At 34.9% G+C, this 19,543-nt stretch overlaps 1 protein-coding gene and 1 long non-coding RNA gene across 13 annotated transcripts; both read left to right on the top strand.

The window, feature by feature from the left end:
* Positions 1–694: 694 nt before the first annotated feature.
* Positions 695–6,817, top strand: HEN2 (RNA helicase, ATP-dependent, SK12/DOB1 protein). The gene is made up of 17 exons (XM_079051136.1): positions 695–916; positions 1,460–2,506; positions 2,640–2,954; positions 3,065–3,169; positions 3,245–3,313; positions 3,396–3,563; positions 3,665–3,736; positions 3,850–3,966; positions 4,571–4,795; positions 4,867–5,025; positions 5,107–5,196; positions 5,265–5,357; positions 5,436–5,589; positions 5,683–5,831; positions 5,908–6,003; positions 6,096–6,188; positions 6,469–6,817. The coding sequence occupies exons 2-17, from the start codon at positions 1,535–1,537 to the stop codon at positions 6,577–6,579; spliced, it is 2,988 nt and encodes a 995-aa protein (XP_078907262.1). The 5' UTR covers positions 695–916; positions 1,460–1,534; the 3' UTR covers positions 6,580–6,817.
* Positions 6,818–9,827: 3,010 nt separating this feature from the next.
* On the top strand, positions 9,828–18,661 carry LOC145116546 (uncharacterized). 12 transcript variants are annotated; one of them, XR_013712163.1, is made up of 9 exons: positions 9,828–10,261; positions 10,368–10,722; positions 10,874–10,961; positions 15,816–16,223; positions 16,594–16,699; positions 17,475–17,545; positions 17,663–17,736; positions 18,049–18,235; positions 18,348–18,661. It is a non-coding gene; the product is annotated as an uncharacterized LOC145116546 (long non-coding RNA). The 12 variants fall into 12 exon arrangements; XR_013712161.1 differs by having other exon boundaries at positions 9,829–10,261; positions 17,666–17,736; XR_013712165.1 differs by having other exon boundaries at positions 9,836–10,261; positions 15,816–15,869; positions 16,097–16,223; positions 16,594–17,545; positions 17,666–17,736.
* Positions 18,662–19,543: the final 882 nt, after the last annotated feature.

A 19,543-nucleotide genomic window follows, 5' to 3' on the forward strand; every position in this document is an offset into this window, starting at 1 on the left:
AGTTTTGGTTTCAGGTACTTCCGGTAGCGGAGGGAAGAGCTCGGGATGATCGCACCGCACACACCATTTGTTCAGCCTGGGATGTTTGACTCTGATATTGATATGAAACTCTAATAATAATGTTTTGGAATACCGTGCCTCATGTTTTAATGGAATGACTTGATAACTTATGGTTTTATGTAATGATTTAAAAACAAATTTTTGGTCATGATTTTTAGGATGTTACACACAGAGAGAGAGAGATCCCCTTCTTTATTTGATTTAACATTTATATTTAAATAAAAGAAAAAAATATTTAAATAAATTGAAAAAACAAATTAATCTTTTCAAGTTTATGGGGGACAATTCTATAATCAAACTAACTAGTCCAAAAAAACCATTAAGTTAAAAAAATCAAAGTTTAAATTAAATCTCAAAAAAAAAAAATATAAAATTTGAATTAAATCTCAGAAAAAATACAAAATATAGATTAAATCTCAAAAAAAAAAAAAAAAAAAAAAATACATACCAATTTTTTGTACTTTTGTCTTAATTTTATTCTCGTGTATTTTTAAGATAGTTGTTCATTCATCCCCTAGATTTTGAGGTTGAGCTAAATTTAAGCCCTTTTACGTTTCTGGTTCTGGCGAATTCTACCCCTATCAAATTTGTACAGTGAATTTCTACCCCTCGTAGTCTGTCGTAATCGAAGTTCACCGCCTCCGTTTGTAATGCGCCGAAATCAATCATAAAAGAATGCGGGAGAGCGCTTTCAAATACTTATAAATTAGGTCAAGTTTCGGGCCGTTTTACCCTCCATTTTCGCTACTGATTCTTGAAATAATTTTCGGAGGAACAACAAAAGATAAAGTAAATTGCGTTTAGGGTTCGCAATATTGAATTGGAGATTCGGCAGCCATTTTTGGCGGATTCGAAGGTAACATCTATTCAAATTCTTTACAGTCTCTGTATTTGCTTTTGTTGGTGCTTCCATTAGAAATCATAAATAATACAGTAGAGTTGATAATTAGGGTTTATAAAATTCAATGCATGCCAAAGATTGTAATTCTACTTTTGCCTCTAATTAAATTTCCTCACGTATGTTTACGAGAGAAATGGCTCATTTATTTGGAGACAAGGTAGTATGATAGCTCCAGCTGCATATAAAGGTGCGACTTCGATTTATAGAAAACCGACAAAGAAGCTGGAGATTTGGGTTTGAGCGAATGAAAGTAAAAAGAATAGAGGAATAATAGGGAGCAATATGCTGTCGTATACCTATACATATAGCAGCTGTAGCTAAATGACAACTACCAGAATGTTCCTGTTTGCTTTCTACTTATATTTGAGCATGACAATCGTGCATTTTACCTCCATTGATTTTGCATTTTTGAATTTTCAGTGCTGTAAAACATTTGCTATGACTTCCAACTTGTGAGTTCTATTTCTTATAGTTTGTATGTGTATATATATCTTGCAGATCTGATATAGCTTTTAACAACATTATCAGTCAATTAGAGAAGTTCATTAAGTACTGTGAATTATTATCCAAGAGATGGAGAATTCTACAAGTGTTGAAAAACGAAAGTTAGCAGAAGAAAACTCAGAGGGGGTAGAAGCTGAAATCAAGAATCAAGAATCAGGGGCAAAAAAGCAAAGGACTGTGGCTAGGACTTGTGTCCATGAAGTAGCAGTTCCAAGTGGTTATACTTCCATTAAAGATGAAACTATCCATGGGACATTATCAGATCCAGTTTACAATGGGACAATGGCTAAAACCTATCCATTTGTCCTTGATCCATTTCAGCAAATTTCAGTCTCATGTTTGGAAAGAAAAGAATCAGTTCTAGTATCAGCTCATACTTCAGCTGGAAAAACCGCAGTTGCAGAGTATGCAATTGCTATGTCTTTTAGAGACAAACAAAGGGTCATCTACACATCTCCATTGAAAGCACTAAGCAACCAGAAATACAGAGAATTAAGTCAAGAGTTTTCTGATGTTGGTTTAATGACAGGTGATGTCACACTCTCTCCAAATGCAAGTTGTTTAGTCATGACAACAGAGATTCTTAGAGGAATGCTTTATAGAGGCTCTGAGGTTTTAAAAGAGGTTGCATGGGTTATCTTTGATGAAATCCACTACATGAAGGATCGTGAACGAGGGGTAGTTTGGGAAGAAAGTATCATCTTTTTACCTCCAGCTATCAAGATGGTGTTTCTTTCTGCTACCATGTCAAATGCTACTGAATTTGCAGAATGGATATGCAACATACATAAACAGCCATGTCATGTGGTGTACACTGATTTTAGACCTACACCATTGCAGCATTATGTGTTTCCCAATGGTGGATCAGGTTTATATCTTGTAGTGGATGAAAATGAGCAGTTTAGAGAGGACAATTTCTTGAAACTGCAAGACACATTCACTAAACAGAAGCAAAATCTTGGTGGGAATTCAAAATCCAGTGGGAGAATTGCTAAAGGAGGAAACGCTTCTGGAGGATCTGATATATACAAAATCGTTAAGGTGTTTCTATATCCCTTTTTCCCTCTTTACTTTCTTTAAGGAACTTGCAAGATTCTTTATATGTATCTAGTCTTTCTTTATTGATTACAAACTGTTTTTATAAGTTCTTAAAGATGGATTCTTTATGTTTCAGATGATCATGGAAAGAAAATTTCAACCAGTTATAATATTCAGCTTTAGTAGAAGAGAATGTGAGCAACATGCAATGTCAATGACAAAACTTGATTTCAATAGTCAGGAAGAGAAAGATGTTGTAGAACAAGTTTTCAAAAATGCAATAATGTGTCTAAGTGAAGAAGATAGAAACCTCCCTGCAATTGAGCTCATGTTGCCTTTATTACAAAGAGGCATTGCTGTTCATCATTCTGGCCTTCTCCCTATCATTAAAGAACTTGTAGAATTATTATTTCAAGAAGGCCTTGTAAAAGCACTTTTTGCCACAGAAACGGTATATAACTATAATCCCATTCTTTTTTGTAGATTGTTTATCCTACTGTTTACATTTAAGATTAAATCATTAAATTAGTATGTTTTTCACTTTGTTTAAACTTATAACAGTTTGCTATGGGGTTAAACATGCCTGCAAAGACAGTTGTCTTTACCAGTGTTAGAAAATGGGATGGTGATAGCCATCGATATGTAGGATCTGGTGAATACATTCAGGTATAAATAAATAAATATAATAAAATAATATATTTAATTTCTTCTTGCAACAAGTTTTTGATGATTTTTTTATAGATGAGTGGAAGAGCTGGACGTAGAGGCAAAGATGAACGTGGTATATGTATCATAATGATTGATGAACAGGTATATTATTATCATATATGTTTTTATAATGATTGATGAAGTGTTTTAATAATTAATGATAAGAAATTATATTTGTTTTTAGATGGAGATGAATACATTAAAAGACATGGTGTTGGGAAAACCAGCTCCACTTGTTAGTACTTTCAGACTTAGCTACTACTCAATATTGAACTTAATGAGACGTGCTGAAGGCCAGTTTACAGCAGAGCATGTTATCAGAAATTCTTTTCACCAGTTTCAGTATGAAAAGGTTTTTTTTTATCTGACTCTTTTGGAAAATCTACTCATTGCTATTTCTTGCATTTCTAATCTATTAAATAATAGCTTCTAACATATGTTTTTTTCATTCAGACCTTACCTGATATAGGGAAAAAGGTTGCAAAGCTAGAAGAGGAAGTGGTTAAGCTTGAGGCTTCTGGGGAGGTAAATATCCACCCTCATCCCAAGTTTGGTTTTTTTTTAGGTGGAAGTGGTCTTCCATTTTCTCAAGGGCATAATGGGTATATTTATATTTGTTTTTTTGTGTTCTTATTTAGGCTGATGTTGCTGAATATCATAAGCTTAAGCTTGAAATCTCTGAACTTGAGACAAAAATGATGGCAGAAATAACAAGACCTGAGAGAGCTCTATATTTTCTTCTACCTGGTAGATTGGTATGTTGTTCAGATCGATAAGTCTTTTTTTATTCTTTTTTTTTTCTCTTGTTAATTGTGTGGATAAATGATTTAAAGAAAAAATCATGTGAAAAAATGATGACACATTTGGGGAATTAGAATGAAAAACTAAACGAGTTCAAGTTTGTAAAAAGTTAGTATTTAATTCAGAAAGCCTCCTTTTCTTGACTTTCTCTATTAAGTCATTTTCTTGCATCAAGTAAAAAAGAGACATCATATATAGTTTTCCTTTGAATGAGACTAAAAGACCATTTTACCCTTGTTAAATTGCTGTATCCATAAAGTCTTTCTTTTGAACGAGACTAAAAGACCATTTTACCATTGTTAAATTGCTGTATGGATAAAGTCTTTTTCTTTTGAACGAGACTAAAACACCATTTTACCCTTGTTAAGTTGCTGTATACATAAAGTCTATTTCTTTTGAATGAGACTAAAAGACCATTTTACCCTTACATATTCAAACAACAAGTTTCACAATATTCAACAATATTAAAGAAAATGACAACACACTTGGGGAAAAAGGAAATGGAACAAAAGATTGTATATGGATAGGGTTATATTCGTCTTTTTTTTTTTGTTTCAGGTTAAGGTTCGAGAAGCCGGGACAGATTGGGGGTGGGGGGTGGTTGTAAATGTGGTAAAAAAACCAGCCCCACCACTAGGGTCATTGCCACCTGGCGTGTCTTCTTCACGTGGCAGTAGCTATATAGTAGACACCTTACTTCATTGTTCCATTGGCTCAAGTGAAAGTGGCTCTCGCCCTAAGCCATGTCCACCTCGTTCTGGACAAAAGGGTGAAATGCATGTGGTAACTTTTCACTTTTACAGTTTACTCACAGTAAATATATCATGTAATTTAAAGTAAAAAAACTTGTTCAGGTTCCTGTTCAATTGCCATTGATATCAGCATTAAGCAAACTTAGAATTTCAATTGCTCCTGATCTTCGTCCAATTGAAGTCAGACAAAGCATTCTATTAGCTGTTCAAGAACTTCAAAAACGTTTCCCTCAAGGTCTTCCAAAACTTAATCCTGTCAAGGTACATTTTATATAATTTTTGTAAATACAAGTTCATTTTTCATAATTAATTAAAAAAAATAAATGATTTCTGTTGAGACAGGATATGGGCATAGAAGAACCTCAGTTTGTAGACCTGGTGAATCAGATTGAGAAACTTGAACAACAATTGCTTTCTCACCCATTAAACAAGGTATGAATTTTTGTTTCACGTTTCAGTTTTTATTAAATCAAATTTCATGATTTGTTAAAATGTTTCAGTCTCGAGATGAAAATCAGATCCAATGTTTCCAGAGGAAAGCGGAAGTCAATCATGAAATTCAACAGCTGAAAACCAAAATGCGTGATTCACAGGTAACCATATCTTTTGCCAGATGTCTTGATAAATGAATGTTTTGTAATTTTTTTTTTTTTTTAAATTTTTGTATGCAGCTTCAAAAATTTCGTGATGAGCTTAAGAACAGATCACGGGTTTTAAAGAAGCTTGGACATATTGATAGTGAAGGAATAGTGCAAGTGAAGGGTCGTGCAGCTTGTTTGATTGATACAGGAGATGAACTTCTAGTCACTGAATTGATGTTTAATGGTAAATTTTAAATTCATTTAAATGAGATTGCTATAAATAATTAAATGTTAATCCATTTTTAAATATTGATCTGTTTTTTTTTATGGTGAACAGGTACTTTTAATGATCTGGATCATCATCAAATTGCAGCACTTGCAAGTTGCTTTATTCCAGGAGATAAATCGAGTGAGCAAATTCATTTAAGATCAGAGCTTTCTAAACCATTGCAACAGCTTCAAGATAGTGCTCGTAGAATAGCAGAGGTGATTCACTTTCTCAAATTTTGGAGTTATTGATTAACATGAGATCATGAAACTAAAATTATTTGAAATTTTGTAGATACAAAATGAATGCAAATTGGAAGTAAATGTGGATGAGTATGTGGAGGCAGCTGTTAGACCCTTTTTGATGGATGTCATATATTGTTGGTCAAAAGTAAGATAATTAACACAAATCCTTTTAACAGTTTCATTATTTTAATTTTTTTATTATGTGGAAACCATGACAATGGTTTTATAATATTCCAGGGATCATCTTTTTCTGAAGTTATACAAATGACCGATATCTTTGAGGGGAGTATTATCAGACTTGCTAGAAGGCTTGATGAGTTTCTAAATCAGGCAAGTTCATCTATCTTCAAAAACTTCAATCAGGCAGTGATTGTGATTGTGCCTACTACATACTTGTTAGTATCAGACACAGTGTGCCTGATACTAACAAGTATGCATACTTGTACCTGACTCGTACAAGTATGATGGTGATTGTGCCTGATACATACATCGTACATGTATTATGTATCAGGCACAATCTTGATACATTCATGTATCAGCCTATCAGGCACAGTCTGCCTATACAAGTATAGTGATGAGAAGAATTTTTATTTGTTTTGAGTATTAACAGTTGCGGGCAGCTGCACATGCTGTTGGAGAAGCTGGTTTAGAGGAGAAGTTTGGTGCGGCGAGTGAAAGCTTGCGAAGAGGCATTATGTTTGCTAATTCTCTGTATCTGTGAGTGAGGGGATGTAAGTTTTTATCTTAGATTTGGAAAAATGGTGGTTAGCATATGAATTATGATAGAGGTAGGTGGTGTAGGGATTTTATTCTTTGATACCAAAGGGTTATTTTTCTTTTTTAGACAACGTAGGTGTTTGCATTATGTTTGGGTTTTGCCATGTTGTAGTAGTGTAAATTGGGAGTTGTATTTGTCAAAACTATATTCAAAGATTAGTGTCGAATATCTAGTCTACATATACTAATGTCTCTTTGTTAAATGTGGCTCAAGGCAAATATGGGAATCTCTCCTCTGTATAGAGGACCTCACATATGGTCCTATAAAGCATCAACACTCTCATTAGGAGCTATTAAGACTCTCATTAGTCACTAACTGAAGATGATAAAAAGAAGGTAAGTAAGGATATGAGGGCCATGTTTGCAATCTACAATGATCTTCCATACACATGGTGGAAGGATGCAACTCTGCAAAAGAGATGTTGGATACTCCCAAGGTCACCTGTGATGGTTCAGAAGAAGTAAAAGTAAAACAATAAAACAATATGAATAAAAAGTATGAATGTTTATTTGCATATATAGGTGAGTCACTTACTCATACCTTCAATAGATTTATTTACATGGTAATGATCTAAACAAGTTTAATATTGAAAAGTATAACTTGTTCTTCTGCATAAGTTTCTTGATTCCTTGAATGAAATCTGAGAGCATCATGTTCTTAAGAATAGTGTAAAGATCAAAACTATGGATCTACAAACTATGGTTGCGAATATAAGAAATCACGAACAGTCAAAAGCCCAAAACACAAGAATATTAGTGATATGAAAGAAACACCAAGAATCCAATCTATTGCTCTAATGCCAAGAAGAAAAAGGTATGTTGTTGAGGAACAAGAAAACTAAGAGGATATTCAAGCTTGTTGGAAATGATGCACATGATACAAACAAATTGCTATGCTGCTAACTATGTGTGAGATTATAGGTTCACACTAAGTGCTATAAAAGAATCCGAAATAAATAATAATATTTATACTAATTATGTGTGAGATTATATTATGTGTGAGATTATAGGTTCACACTCTAATTACTATAAAAGAATCCGAAATAAATAATAATATTTATACTAATTATGTGTGAGATCATATTATGTGTGAGATTATAGGTTCACACTCTAAGTGCTATAAAAGAATCCAAAATAAATAATAATATTTATACGATAACTTTATTATTTATCAACTAAAATAAATATGTAAATAAAGTTGTTTATTTATTATTATTAGGTCAACACAACTAAATAAAATAATTATTTATGTAATGTCTCAAATTTTCAACCAATTTTCTTTTTGAAATATAACTAAGCAACAAAAAAACCATTTTCATAAAAAAAACATAAATACCCATTTGATTTAAATATCATAAAACATAACTTAGAGTCAAGTGGAAGTCTCAAAAACATGATGTAGATAGTGCAGCCACACCGCATCCTTGAACTTCTCATCGGAACAATCTAAACAAATATTTAAATATAACTAGTAAGCAAGGGGTGTCTCGCAGATTTTGAGGGCCCTGTGCGAACTAGGGGTGTCGAACGGGTAAATTTTTCGGGATTCGGGTAGAACGTGTATTTCCTTAAGAAAATAATACCCGATACCCGACCTATATTTTAATTCGGGTTTTCGGGTTTGAGGTCGGGTCGGGTAAGTTTCGGGTATACCCGGAAATTTATTAAGTCACACTTATTGATCATTTTTTTTACATGGTGGTTGGTTTAATAAAGAATTGGTTAGGAAAATACTCCATACAATTAACAAGTACATATATAATAACAATACAAATCATTATAATATGTTATGTACTTTTTTAATTCCATTCCAAATTTTGATAAAAAATAGAAAAGAAAAAGCCATGAATATGATTAGCATGAAATAATAGGTCTAAACACAATACAAAAAGTCTAAATAATTAAAGTCTAAACACAACAAAAAAAGTCTAAACACAACCCAAGTAAACAATAAAAGTCTAAACATAACAAAAGAGTAATATTCATAAGTCATAACCCAACTCTAAACATAAAAGTCTAAACATACAAAAAGAGTAAAATTCATAAGTCATAACCTAACTCAAAACATAAAAGTCTGAACATAACAAAAAAAAAAGTCTTGCATATTCACGTTGCCATATTCATTTTCATATCCAATCCGAGCTCTAATTAGACGTACCAACTTCTCTCAATCCTGCACAAATAGTGTAATCATTAAAAGGACAGAACATAACATGTCAAAATATTAAAAAAATATTAAAGATAAACAACTACCTTTATTAATTTATTGTAGGTTTTCCCAATCTTGTTCAAAATCGATGTTGTCACTTATATCACCCCGAATGTTTTGTTTTATTTGAAGTGTGCATACGTGACTGCATTGTATATTTGATATTATTTAAAAAACGAATTTAGGTATTCGGGTATACCCGAAAATAAATATTCATACCTAAAACCCGACCTATATTATTATCGGGTTAACCTATTATCCGAATGTTCATACCCGTTACCCGTTCTACCCGACCCATTCTACCCAAATTCGGAACGGGTCGGGTGGGTAGAACGGGTTTCGAGTTTTTTCGACAGGCCTAGTGCGAACAATAAAAATAGGCCCCTACATATATATATATATATATATATATATATATATATATATATATATATATATATATATATACTACGATAAGCCGGTAAATGTTATAAAAACAATCAAAACAAAAAAAGACAATACATTATATTATCTTACATATAGTTATATGAATTGCGAGATTCTCATAATATTATTAAAAGTAAAAATGTTCACAAACTCTTCATAATCAATACTATTTAATATATCATTTTCAATATATAATCATTAACAATTCATTAAAAAAATTTATGACAATGTGGAATGTAACTATGACTTTAACTAGAAACTATGATAAACATATAGAATATACGATTGTAATATCCGTAAATTCGGATTAGACGTTTTAAACTTTAAATATGTTATAAAAGACTTATTTATATTTAAATTAAATATAAGGATTTAATTATTATATATATATATTAAAGTTTTAAAGGAAATGAATAGTAAACAGAAACTTTTTTGGTCAATTTTGGCCCTTCTATTTATATTAAAAATTTCGGTCCTTCTATTTATTAATATTTTGTCTTCTTTTCCTTTTAGGCCATTTTTAAAATTGGAGCTACACACGTAATAGGTCTATCTGTACTTCACCGCCCGTATAATCCAATCAGATTAGGATCAGTGTTATTAGCCGATTTCTTTTTGTCTCTCTCTTTATAGATTTCGGTTTCTTGAATGTGTTACACTCGCTTTCGTCTTTCATTCCCAGGTATTCTTCTTCCCCTGTCGGTGGTGGTCCTTACGTTTTCATTAACTCCATCGAAACCTCTACTTCTTTTCTCCATCGTCCCTAAGTCCGGAGTCCGGCCACCACTGTTCGCACCTCCAGCGTCGCCAGAAAGAAGAAAAAATTGTGCGACGGATGTGGTTTGACTGACTGTTCCCCAATTTCAATTTCCACCTCCCTCTTCTGAACTGTCTGTTGACGACGGTTTTTGGTGGAATTTTGCCACCTAACGACCGCCAACTTAAAGAATTGTTGTCGAATAACCACACCTCTACTAATATTAACTTACAGGTATGTGCTCAGTTCTTTTCATCTGGTTACTTTAATTATGGCGTGGTTAGTCCACCGCCTCAACTGTTGGATACCTTTAATCCTCATCTCCACCTCCTTTATTCAGGAGGTCGACGTCGTCGTCGTCCGGTGATGTTCTTCAGAGTTGGAAGATGAAGAGTGGGTTTTAGAGCTGCAAAGACCCGCCACCATCTGCAGACTTTCCACCATCTTAAATCGTGTATGGTGAAAGAAAGCCGTGACTACTAATTTCTTTAAATCAGAGGTCAATTAATTAGTACCTGCTGCTCTTCAAATCGATTAGTTTTCCCGACTCGACGTGCTTCTAATGTTTAATTGTCGATCTTTTGGCGGTGCTTCTGCTTCACTTTCGGATTTCTAGGTCTTTTTCCACATTTGGGATTTATTTTGACTTCCAGATTGTTGCAATTTTCAACGGCTGCTTCAATTGGTTTTGTCAGGTAAACCTTCAACTTTTAATTTCCTTACAATTTTTGGTGATGAAATTACTACAAATTGTTAAGTTTTTGGTGATGAAATCCATTAAACTCTCATGGAAAACAAATGTTCTCTCGGAAATTTTAGATGATGTTTTGGTTTTCTGCTAAACAGAATCATCGATTTTCACGATTTGGGGAAGATGAATCGAATGGAGGTGTATGAATCATGCTCGAAATCTACTGTGTGCTGTCGGTAAAGGGTATGGTTTTTTTTTATCAATGTTTGATCGGGTTTATCATCTTTTTTCCTTCTTTTTTATGGTTTATTTAACAGATTTGCATTTTTTTTGTGATAAATATTCAATTGTTAGTAGTATCTGTGGTTTTAGAGATCAGAGAGAGAGATGGAAGAAGTTTTTTGATGTATTTCATTGATCGGATCTTACAGTACTTATACAACAAATAAAATAACTATCTATCAGCTATTCTAGGATCTGATAATATTTACATAACAAACTACAATGATCTAATTATCCTTATCCAGCTAAGCTCTCGTCAACACTCCCCCTCAAGATGGAGAATGGATATCTATCATTCCCAGCTTGTCCAGAGAGCTTTCGAAAATCTTCCCACACACAGCTTTAGTCAACATGTCAGCCAGCTGCTCTTTTGATGCTACATGTGGCAATTCCACCGTTCTTTTCTCAAGATGATCTTTAATGAAGTGTCTATCAATCTCCACATGCTTCGTTCGGTCATGTTGTACTGGGTTGTTTGCAATCTTGACTGCAGATTCATTATCACAATAGAGTAACATAGGCTTACTCAAGTATATATCCAGATCTAGCAATATTCTTCTTATCCACAATAGTTCACATATTCCATGTACCATTCCACGAAATTCAGCTTCCGCACTTGATCTAGCTACCACCTTCTGTTTTTTACTTCTCCAAGTCACTAAACTACCCCCCACAAACGTGAAGTATCCTGAGGTTGACTTGCCATCCATCCTATCTCCACCCCAATCGGCATCTGTGTATCCAGCCACCTCCAATTCGGTATTCTGTTCAGCATTTTTTCCAAAAAACAATCCCTTTCCAGGAGACGCCTTAAGATACCTTAATATCCTATGTACAGCATTCATGTGTTCTTCACCCGGAGCATGCATAAACCGGCTAACAACACTCACAGCATAGGCAATATCCTGCCTAGTGTGAGCTAGATAAATGAGTTTACCCACCAATTTTTGATACCTCTCTTTGTTAGCCGGCACCTGGTTTTCCATAATAGAAAGATTATGGTTAGTTTCAATAGGGGTGTTTACCGGTTTACAATCTAGCATTCCCGTTTCTGTTAGTAGATCCAAGACATACTTCCGTTGACACAGATTTATTCCAGCTTTAGATCGTGAAACCTCGATACCTAAGAAGTACTTAAGGTGTCCGAGGTCTTTTAGTTCAAATTCAATGGCGATAACTTTTTGTAGATTTGATATTTCTTGAGGGTCATTCCCAGTAATCACCATATCATCTACATACACTATGAGTGCTGTCACTTTCTGTCCTCCACCCTTGACAAAGAGTGTGTGGTCTGCATCACTCTGTTTGCATCCGATTTTCTTCATGAAGGCGGAGAATCTTCCAAACCATGCTCTTGGAGATTGTTTCAACCCATACAATGCCCTTTTTAGTTTACATACTTTTCCATTGCTCACAATTCCTGGTGGCGGATCCATGTACACTTCTTCCTCCAAGTATCCGTTTAAGAAAGCGTTTTTTACATCAAATTGTTTCAAGGGCCAGTCTCTGTTTGCAGCAATAGATATTAGGATTCGAATAGTGTTCATCTTTGCCACTGGTGCAAATGTGTCCCTATAATCAATACCATATTTCTGTGTGTACCCCTTGGCTACGAGCCTAGCCTTGTACCGGTCTATGTTGCCCTTTTCATCAAGCTTTACATTATAAATCCACCTGCACCCAACAGTCTTTTTATTTTTTGGCAAATTCACTAATTCCCACGTTTCATTCTTTTGCAGTGCCTCCATTTCTTCATTCATTGCTTTCTTCCATTTTTCGTCTTTAAGGGCTTCTTGTACATCTCTTGGAATGTTGATAGTTGAAATACGTTCGACTCTTAGTGCATGTGTATCCGACAGTCGGTGATGAGAAACAAAGTTTCCGATTGGATACTTTGCCTTTACCTTCAAATCTGGTACATATTGCTTCTTAGGTTGGTTCCGATTATTTCTCATAGGGTACCTTCGTTCACTTCCAGCCTCCTCCTCATTAATATCCTGCAAAATAGTATCAAAATAACCAGGGTTGGGGTCAACCTCTGGACTGTTAGTGGTGTTTCTCACCTCCGGTTCCGGGATTTTCGGTTCCGGTTCATCTTCCCTTCCTTCCAGATCTGGTAACTCGACTTGGGTACTGGACTGTGGCTCGGTACTGGTACTAGACGTATCGTCGTGAGCATGTGCTGTGTTGTCATGTGCTGAGTTTTCACTGCCTTCTTCCTCGACATCGACATCATGCACTACATGTTCTATGTTACACATTTCCAATACGTCATGTATTTTTTCTTTTTTTTCTTTTTCTTGTCTCTCCCCCTGAAGAGAGCATGCATGACCAAAAAATGGAATGGTTTCATGAAATGCTACGTCGCGTGTAACATGGACTTTGTTTTCAACTGGGTCAAAGCACCGGTAGCCTTTCTTGGCATCCGCATACCCGAGGAACATGCACCGGACAGATCTTGGTTCTAACTTCCCTAAGTTTTGATGTACATAAGCTGTGCAGCCAAATATTCGAGGCTCAAGACCTTCACTGATTTGTATCTCGGTTAGTTCACGTAGTGTTTGCAGTGGTGTCTTGAATTCCAATACCCTGGATGGTGTGCGATTGACAAGGTAAGCTGCGGATCTCAATGCCTCACCACAGAACTTCCGAGGAACTTCCATGTCAAAGAGGAAACTCTAACAATTTCCAGTAGTTGCCTGTTTCGTCTCTCGGCAAGGCCATTTTGCTGTGGTGACCTTGCACAAGAAGTTTGATGGTGAATCAACTTTTCTTTGCAAAATGTTTTCATCTGGTAATTTATATACTCTCCTCCATTGTCGGATTGGAGTATATGAATTTCCGTTCGGTATACAGTTTTAATCATATGGTATAGTTCTTTAAAAGCTTTTACTACTACTCCTTTGGTTTTAAGGAGTGATACCCACACCATACGGGTACATTCATCAATGAAAGTTACAAAATACTTAGCACCATCAGGAGTAAGTACTTGGGCAGGCCCCCATACATCCGAATGAATCTTCATAAAAGGAATGGTAGATTTATTATCACTTGATGAATAAGAAATTTTCGTGTTTTTAGCCAACTCACAAACACCACACTTAAAATCATGATCAGTTTCATTCAAAAACAAATTAGGTTTAAGTTTTCTAAGGTACGTGAAAGATAAATGCCCTAGTCTCTGATACCAAAGCATTGCAACAGACTTATTTACTTGAGCTACCCCTGCATGATACACTTGACTTTGATGATTTTCTTCAAGGTAATACAGCCTGCCACGTCTAGTACCATAGCCAAGAGTCCGGTGAGTTACCAAGTCCTGAAATACACAGTCATGTTTCCAAAATATAACATAACAGTTTAGAGCTTCAGTGATTTGACTAACGGACAATAAGTTTGATGATAGAGAAGGGACTACAAGGACAGAATCCAAATCCATAGAATCCGTGACTTTTACTGTACCCTTACCAATCACTGGTTCTATTTCACCACTTGCAGTTCGGATATTTGTTTGTTTTAGAGTGTGATGTGTAATTAATTTGGATAGATCATTTGTCATATGATCGGTAGCTCCTGTATCAATAATCCATTTATCACTTTGATCAATTTTAGTGGTGTATGACATACCCGTATTTGCCGAAGTGTGAGCTACCATGGGTGTTGTTGTTTCCTCAGTCTGGGGAGACTTAACCACAGCCGCTTGACCAATCTTCTTCCTTGGTTTCTTGGTGAAATCCCACCATTCCGGGTAGCCTATGAGCTCATAACACTTTGCTTTTGAATGTCCATCTTCACCACAGTAGGTACATGTGAACGTGTTCCCTTTGTTGTTCTTTCCTTTGTTTTGATTCCGATTTCGTGCAGCCATGTGGACTATGCTATCCGATTCTGGCTTGGATTCTTCCATGGACTGTCGCTGAGTATAGTCCTTACGAATGTAAGCATATGAGGTCTCGAGATCCAAAGCTGGATCCTTCCTCAGAATTTCGCTCCTTGCCTGATTGAATTCTTGATCTAATCCGGCTAGGAAGATGTGGACCCTAAACCGAGATAGGGTTTTGTTTACTGCCACCGTCTCAGCCACAGTCGCTTCTTCAGTTACCAGACGGGCATCAATCTCTTGAAAGATGCTGATCAATTCATTGTAGTATGTGGGTAGGCTTCTACCATTCTGTCGGGTTGTGAAGGACCTGCGATTTAGTTCAAAGAGCTGGGTTTCGTCAGACCCATCGTAAAACGTCTTCTTCAACGCCTCCCATATTTCTGCAGCCGTTTGGAGACGTATGAATCGGCGCATTAGGTTTGGGTTCATCGAGTCAATGAGCCAGCTCTTGACCCTATTGTTGTCGGTGACCCATGTTTCAATTGCCTTGTCGTTGGTGGTAGGTTTCGCGGATGCGCCGGTGAGGAAACCGGATTTGTTACGAGCTCCGATCCTCATCTCCATCAACTGCGACCACAACGGGTAATTCGTGTCGTCAAGGGTAACACCCGTGGGGAATGGTGTGTCCTGGACATTCTGGACAATCACGGAGGAACTGGAAGAGTTATCGTCTGTTCCCATGATGCTTTGCTGGTTCGGTGATTTCAAGGGTTTTCAATACGTGGATTTAATGCGATGGTTCAGGATTTCTTACGCTCTGATACCATGTGGTTTTAGAGATCAGAGAGAGAGATGGAAGAAGTTTTTTGATGTATTTCATTGATCGGATCTTACAGTACTTATACAACAAATAAAATAACTATCTATCAGCTATTCTAGGATCTGATAATATTTACATAACAAACTACAATTATCTAATTATCCTTATCCAGCTAAGCTCTCGTCAACAGTATCCGGGTCTGCTACTTGACATCAAGTAACTTAAGGTACCTGGTCTGCAAACTTCAATGTTATATGTTAACTTTTTTAACTAATGGAATGGACATAGAAGGCAAATTCTGACTTTTATGGACAAATAGGTTATATTTCAACTAATTTTATAATTAAATAAAAATACCCTTTTTAATTACCAACAAATGGAAATGAACTGATTTTGCATTACATATGGGCCAAAATGGTTCCCTTAATCAAAAGGTTGAATTGTTTGATGAAGCTCTATATAGGTTCGGTGCAGTAAGGAGGATAAAATTGGTGTTGCTATGGGTTCTTCAATTACCGATGGAATGAACTTTCACTTTGTCACCTTTGGATGATTCAAGGTGCAAGAGTTATATACAGGGGTAATATGGTCGTTTTAAGTGTGTTGTTTTATTAATAGTGGTTGTGAGAAGGACCAAAAACATTAAAAAAATTGAAATCAGGACCAAATTTGCAAAATAGGTTTTTTATGGACTTAAATTTGCAAAATATTTTATTTATTTTAATTTGTTTCTTATTAGGCGTCATTGTACTTTGAGAGTACATTGCTACATATAAACAAAGGACCAAATGTGCGTTCTACTTCTATTGTTATTTATTATTCGCATAATTGGAGTTTTTCAAAGATGCGAGGGATTAACCATTTCTTATAGTTTGTTGCTAGAAACTCGCTTTTTATTTTTATTTTTTTTAATACTATTTTTATTTTTTTAACTTATGCAACTTCTGTAGAGAGATTTTAAAGTGATTGACAAGGGATTTTGAAGAAAAGAGGAAAGGAAGAAAAAAAAGGAAAATGTTGTACTATTGTAAGGGCTGAAGAGGAAATGCTCAAAAGGTCCAAAACGTGAAGATAAGTTTTAGATTTTTAATAGTTTAAGTTGTATTTGTGGTCCGTAAGATGGTATTTCAGTTATAATCCTTAATTTGAAGTTTTTGTCACATTTATGGTCATTGTCCGATGTAAAATGAATATTTTTGGAAAATTAGCGATCTTGGGGACCAAAAGTTGGATTCACTTTACCTACACTAGGGGCCAAAAACTTTACACAAGTACTTCAAATAACGATCAAATCTATAAAAACCTTATAGATTAAGGGACGAAAACGTAATTTTACCAATATACATGTATTGCAGTGAGGTTTAAAAATCATTATTTGTATATTAATGACCCACAACTTTTTAGGATTGTTAAGCAATGTTCTTTCAGTGATTTGTTTATTATCACATCCTATTTTTATTCTTATTGTGATTTTGCTGCTCTGTTTTCTCTTTCGAGGTGTTTGGTGGAGTTTGGTTCAAAACCTACTGTATTCATTATTTTAGATTGGTAAATAGTAGTACAAAGTAAAAACTACATTGCTAAACCTCCAAAAATCAACAAAATTCATACTCATAGGGTTTTATATTTTCCTGACAGTGACACCCGCTCGACTTGCTTTTTGAATAAAAATGGAATTTCTCAAATCTTGAAGTGATTTAAGTTGTAGTTCATGGTGATATGTTATTTGTGTGTCTCGAAGTTTTATTGCAATGGGAATAAGAAAATAAATGCGGGAATTTGTTACAAATAGAACTAACCAAGCTTCAAATGCTTTTTTTTGATCTTACAGGATGCATTTGAAGGGGGTTGTGTATTACAAGGGAAGAAAGTATACATTTTCATATGTATAGAGTTTAAGTGGTGAATGAAAGTTGGATTTAAAAAAAAACGTTTTTAGAACTCATTGTTTCATACATAAAGCCTATAACTTTGACTCAACATTGTAACTTTTTTTTTTTTTTTTTTTTTCGTCTTTAGCAGCATTATGGCTCTTTTTTAGTGGATAATTATCTTAAGGAGGTTACCTATCAAGAGTATTGTACTTTGAAAAGGTAATCCAATTATATAATTTTACTGTATTTCTAATTTTAGCATTGTACTTTGAAAATATAATCCAATTGTGATTTTACGGTACACTTAGCGACACACAACCACTTACACGCAGCCACACACATCACACAATGTGTGTGCTGTTTTATCTATGTGTTTGTGTTTGTGTGTGTGATTGAAGAAAATACCTTGAATATTCTTTTGTCTATGTCTACTTATTTTAAATGCTTTTTCTTGAAAGTATCTTGCATTCTCCCTGTTTTAAGTATATTCCTATTTTAATCATAAATGATATGTATGTGTTGTGTTACCAGAAGACAAGGTTATTATTTCTCGAGGTTAAATGCAGGGTGATGGAAATTCCAACATACGAAAAACCTCAGATCTCGAGGGGCAAAATGGTCAAACATATGAAAAACCTCAAAATCCGAGTGATATTTTGATGAACCAATATAGAGGTTCTTTTATTGGAAATTCATGTTAAGGTGAATGATATGAAAGGTAACTCACTAAAGATCCACATATTGCTTTTATCATTATGTGTTTCAAGTCAATGCTGATTGGCTCCCCTGTTGGCTTACTTATTTTGTGTGAAATTTGTTGTTTTTTGCAGATTACAATGATGGATCGACAGACATTTAATTGTTTTTCTTTTGCTTATATTAGTTTGGAGAAGGGTAGAAGAATTGCACATGTTTCATGGTTTCAAGATTTGGCCCCATGCGACTTAACAATCAATTACGATGATGCCCTAAATACCAATCTACTTTCAATTTACTCATTTTGAATAGCGTTGAGGATAACAGGATGCTAAATCAACATGTTTTGCAATTTTATCGACCCGTAGCAAAGCGAGGGCTAGTTCATATGAAAAAAACAAATTTGCTAATGAAATTGATTAAAATAATACAAATGCATATTTGGATATTTTAGGGTGTGAGTATGTAAAATAAGGAAACTACAAAAGAAATGAAAATAAGAGACGGGGTTTTGTAGAAAAAAGATACAATATTCCAGGGACCATTAACGTAACTTCAATAGCAAATTAGTATTCCTGTGGTGGGAAATAAATAAAAACTAAAAAAATTAAAAAGATTTGTGAGGTGTATAAGATTCGAACACATAGTACTTCGGCGGAAAAAGTTCTAAAATGCCCTCCATTTCCATATGTAATAGCAAACAATTTGGTTAAGTTTTAGATACAATAATATATATTGTATTTTAACTATATAATTTTATTAAAAATTAGGGCCCTATATTTTTCAGGGCCGTGTGTGGTTGCACCTCCCGCATTTGTTCTAGGCCGCCCATCCTAGTAAGCAGAAAGTTTAGTGAGTTCCCACTACACTAAATATTCTATCAAACATACAATGCATACAATTGTAGGCTTAGGATCTTGTCGTCACACCACCATCTTATCGAGTATGTAGGCTCAAGATCCAATACCATTTTGCCATCATTCGATCGGGCCTGTAGGCACATAACCGTCATCCCATCAGACATGTAGGCTTTCACGATCATTTTATCCGACCTGTAGGCTTACATCGCCATCATCCTATCGGGCTTGTAGGCTTTCACCATCATCCCATCAGGCCTATAGACACACATCTGTCATCCCATCAGATCCTAACCACACATTCTTACAATAACATTGCACATGCATTCTATTACACAAATGACATATATTGTCACATATAATATAATGAGAAAACTCACCTGAAGCTAGAAATTCAAGTCCCACACACAAGACTTCTTAATGAACCAACTATCACGAATTACCAAATTCACCATTAGATGCATCTTATTAAT

Source organism: Lactuca virosa, chromosome 5 (assembly GCF_052849685.1).
Source record: "Lactuca virosa cultivar CGN04683 chromosome 5, Lactuca_virosa_CGN04683_v6, whole genome shotgun sequence".
NCBI classification, from domain to species: Eukaryota; Viridiplantae; Streptophyta; class Magnoliopsida; order Asterales; family Asteraceae; genus Lactuca; species Lactuca virosa.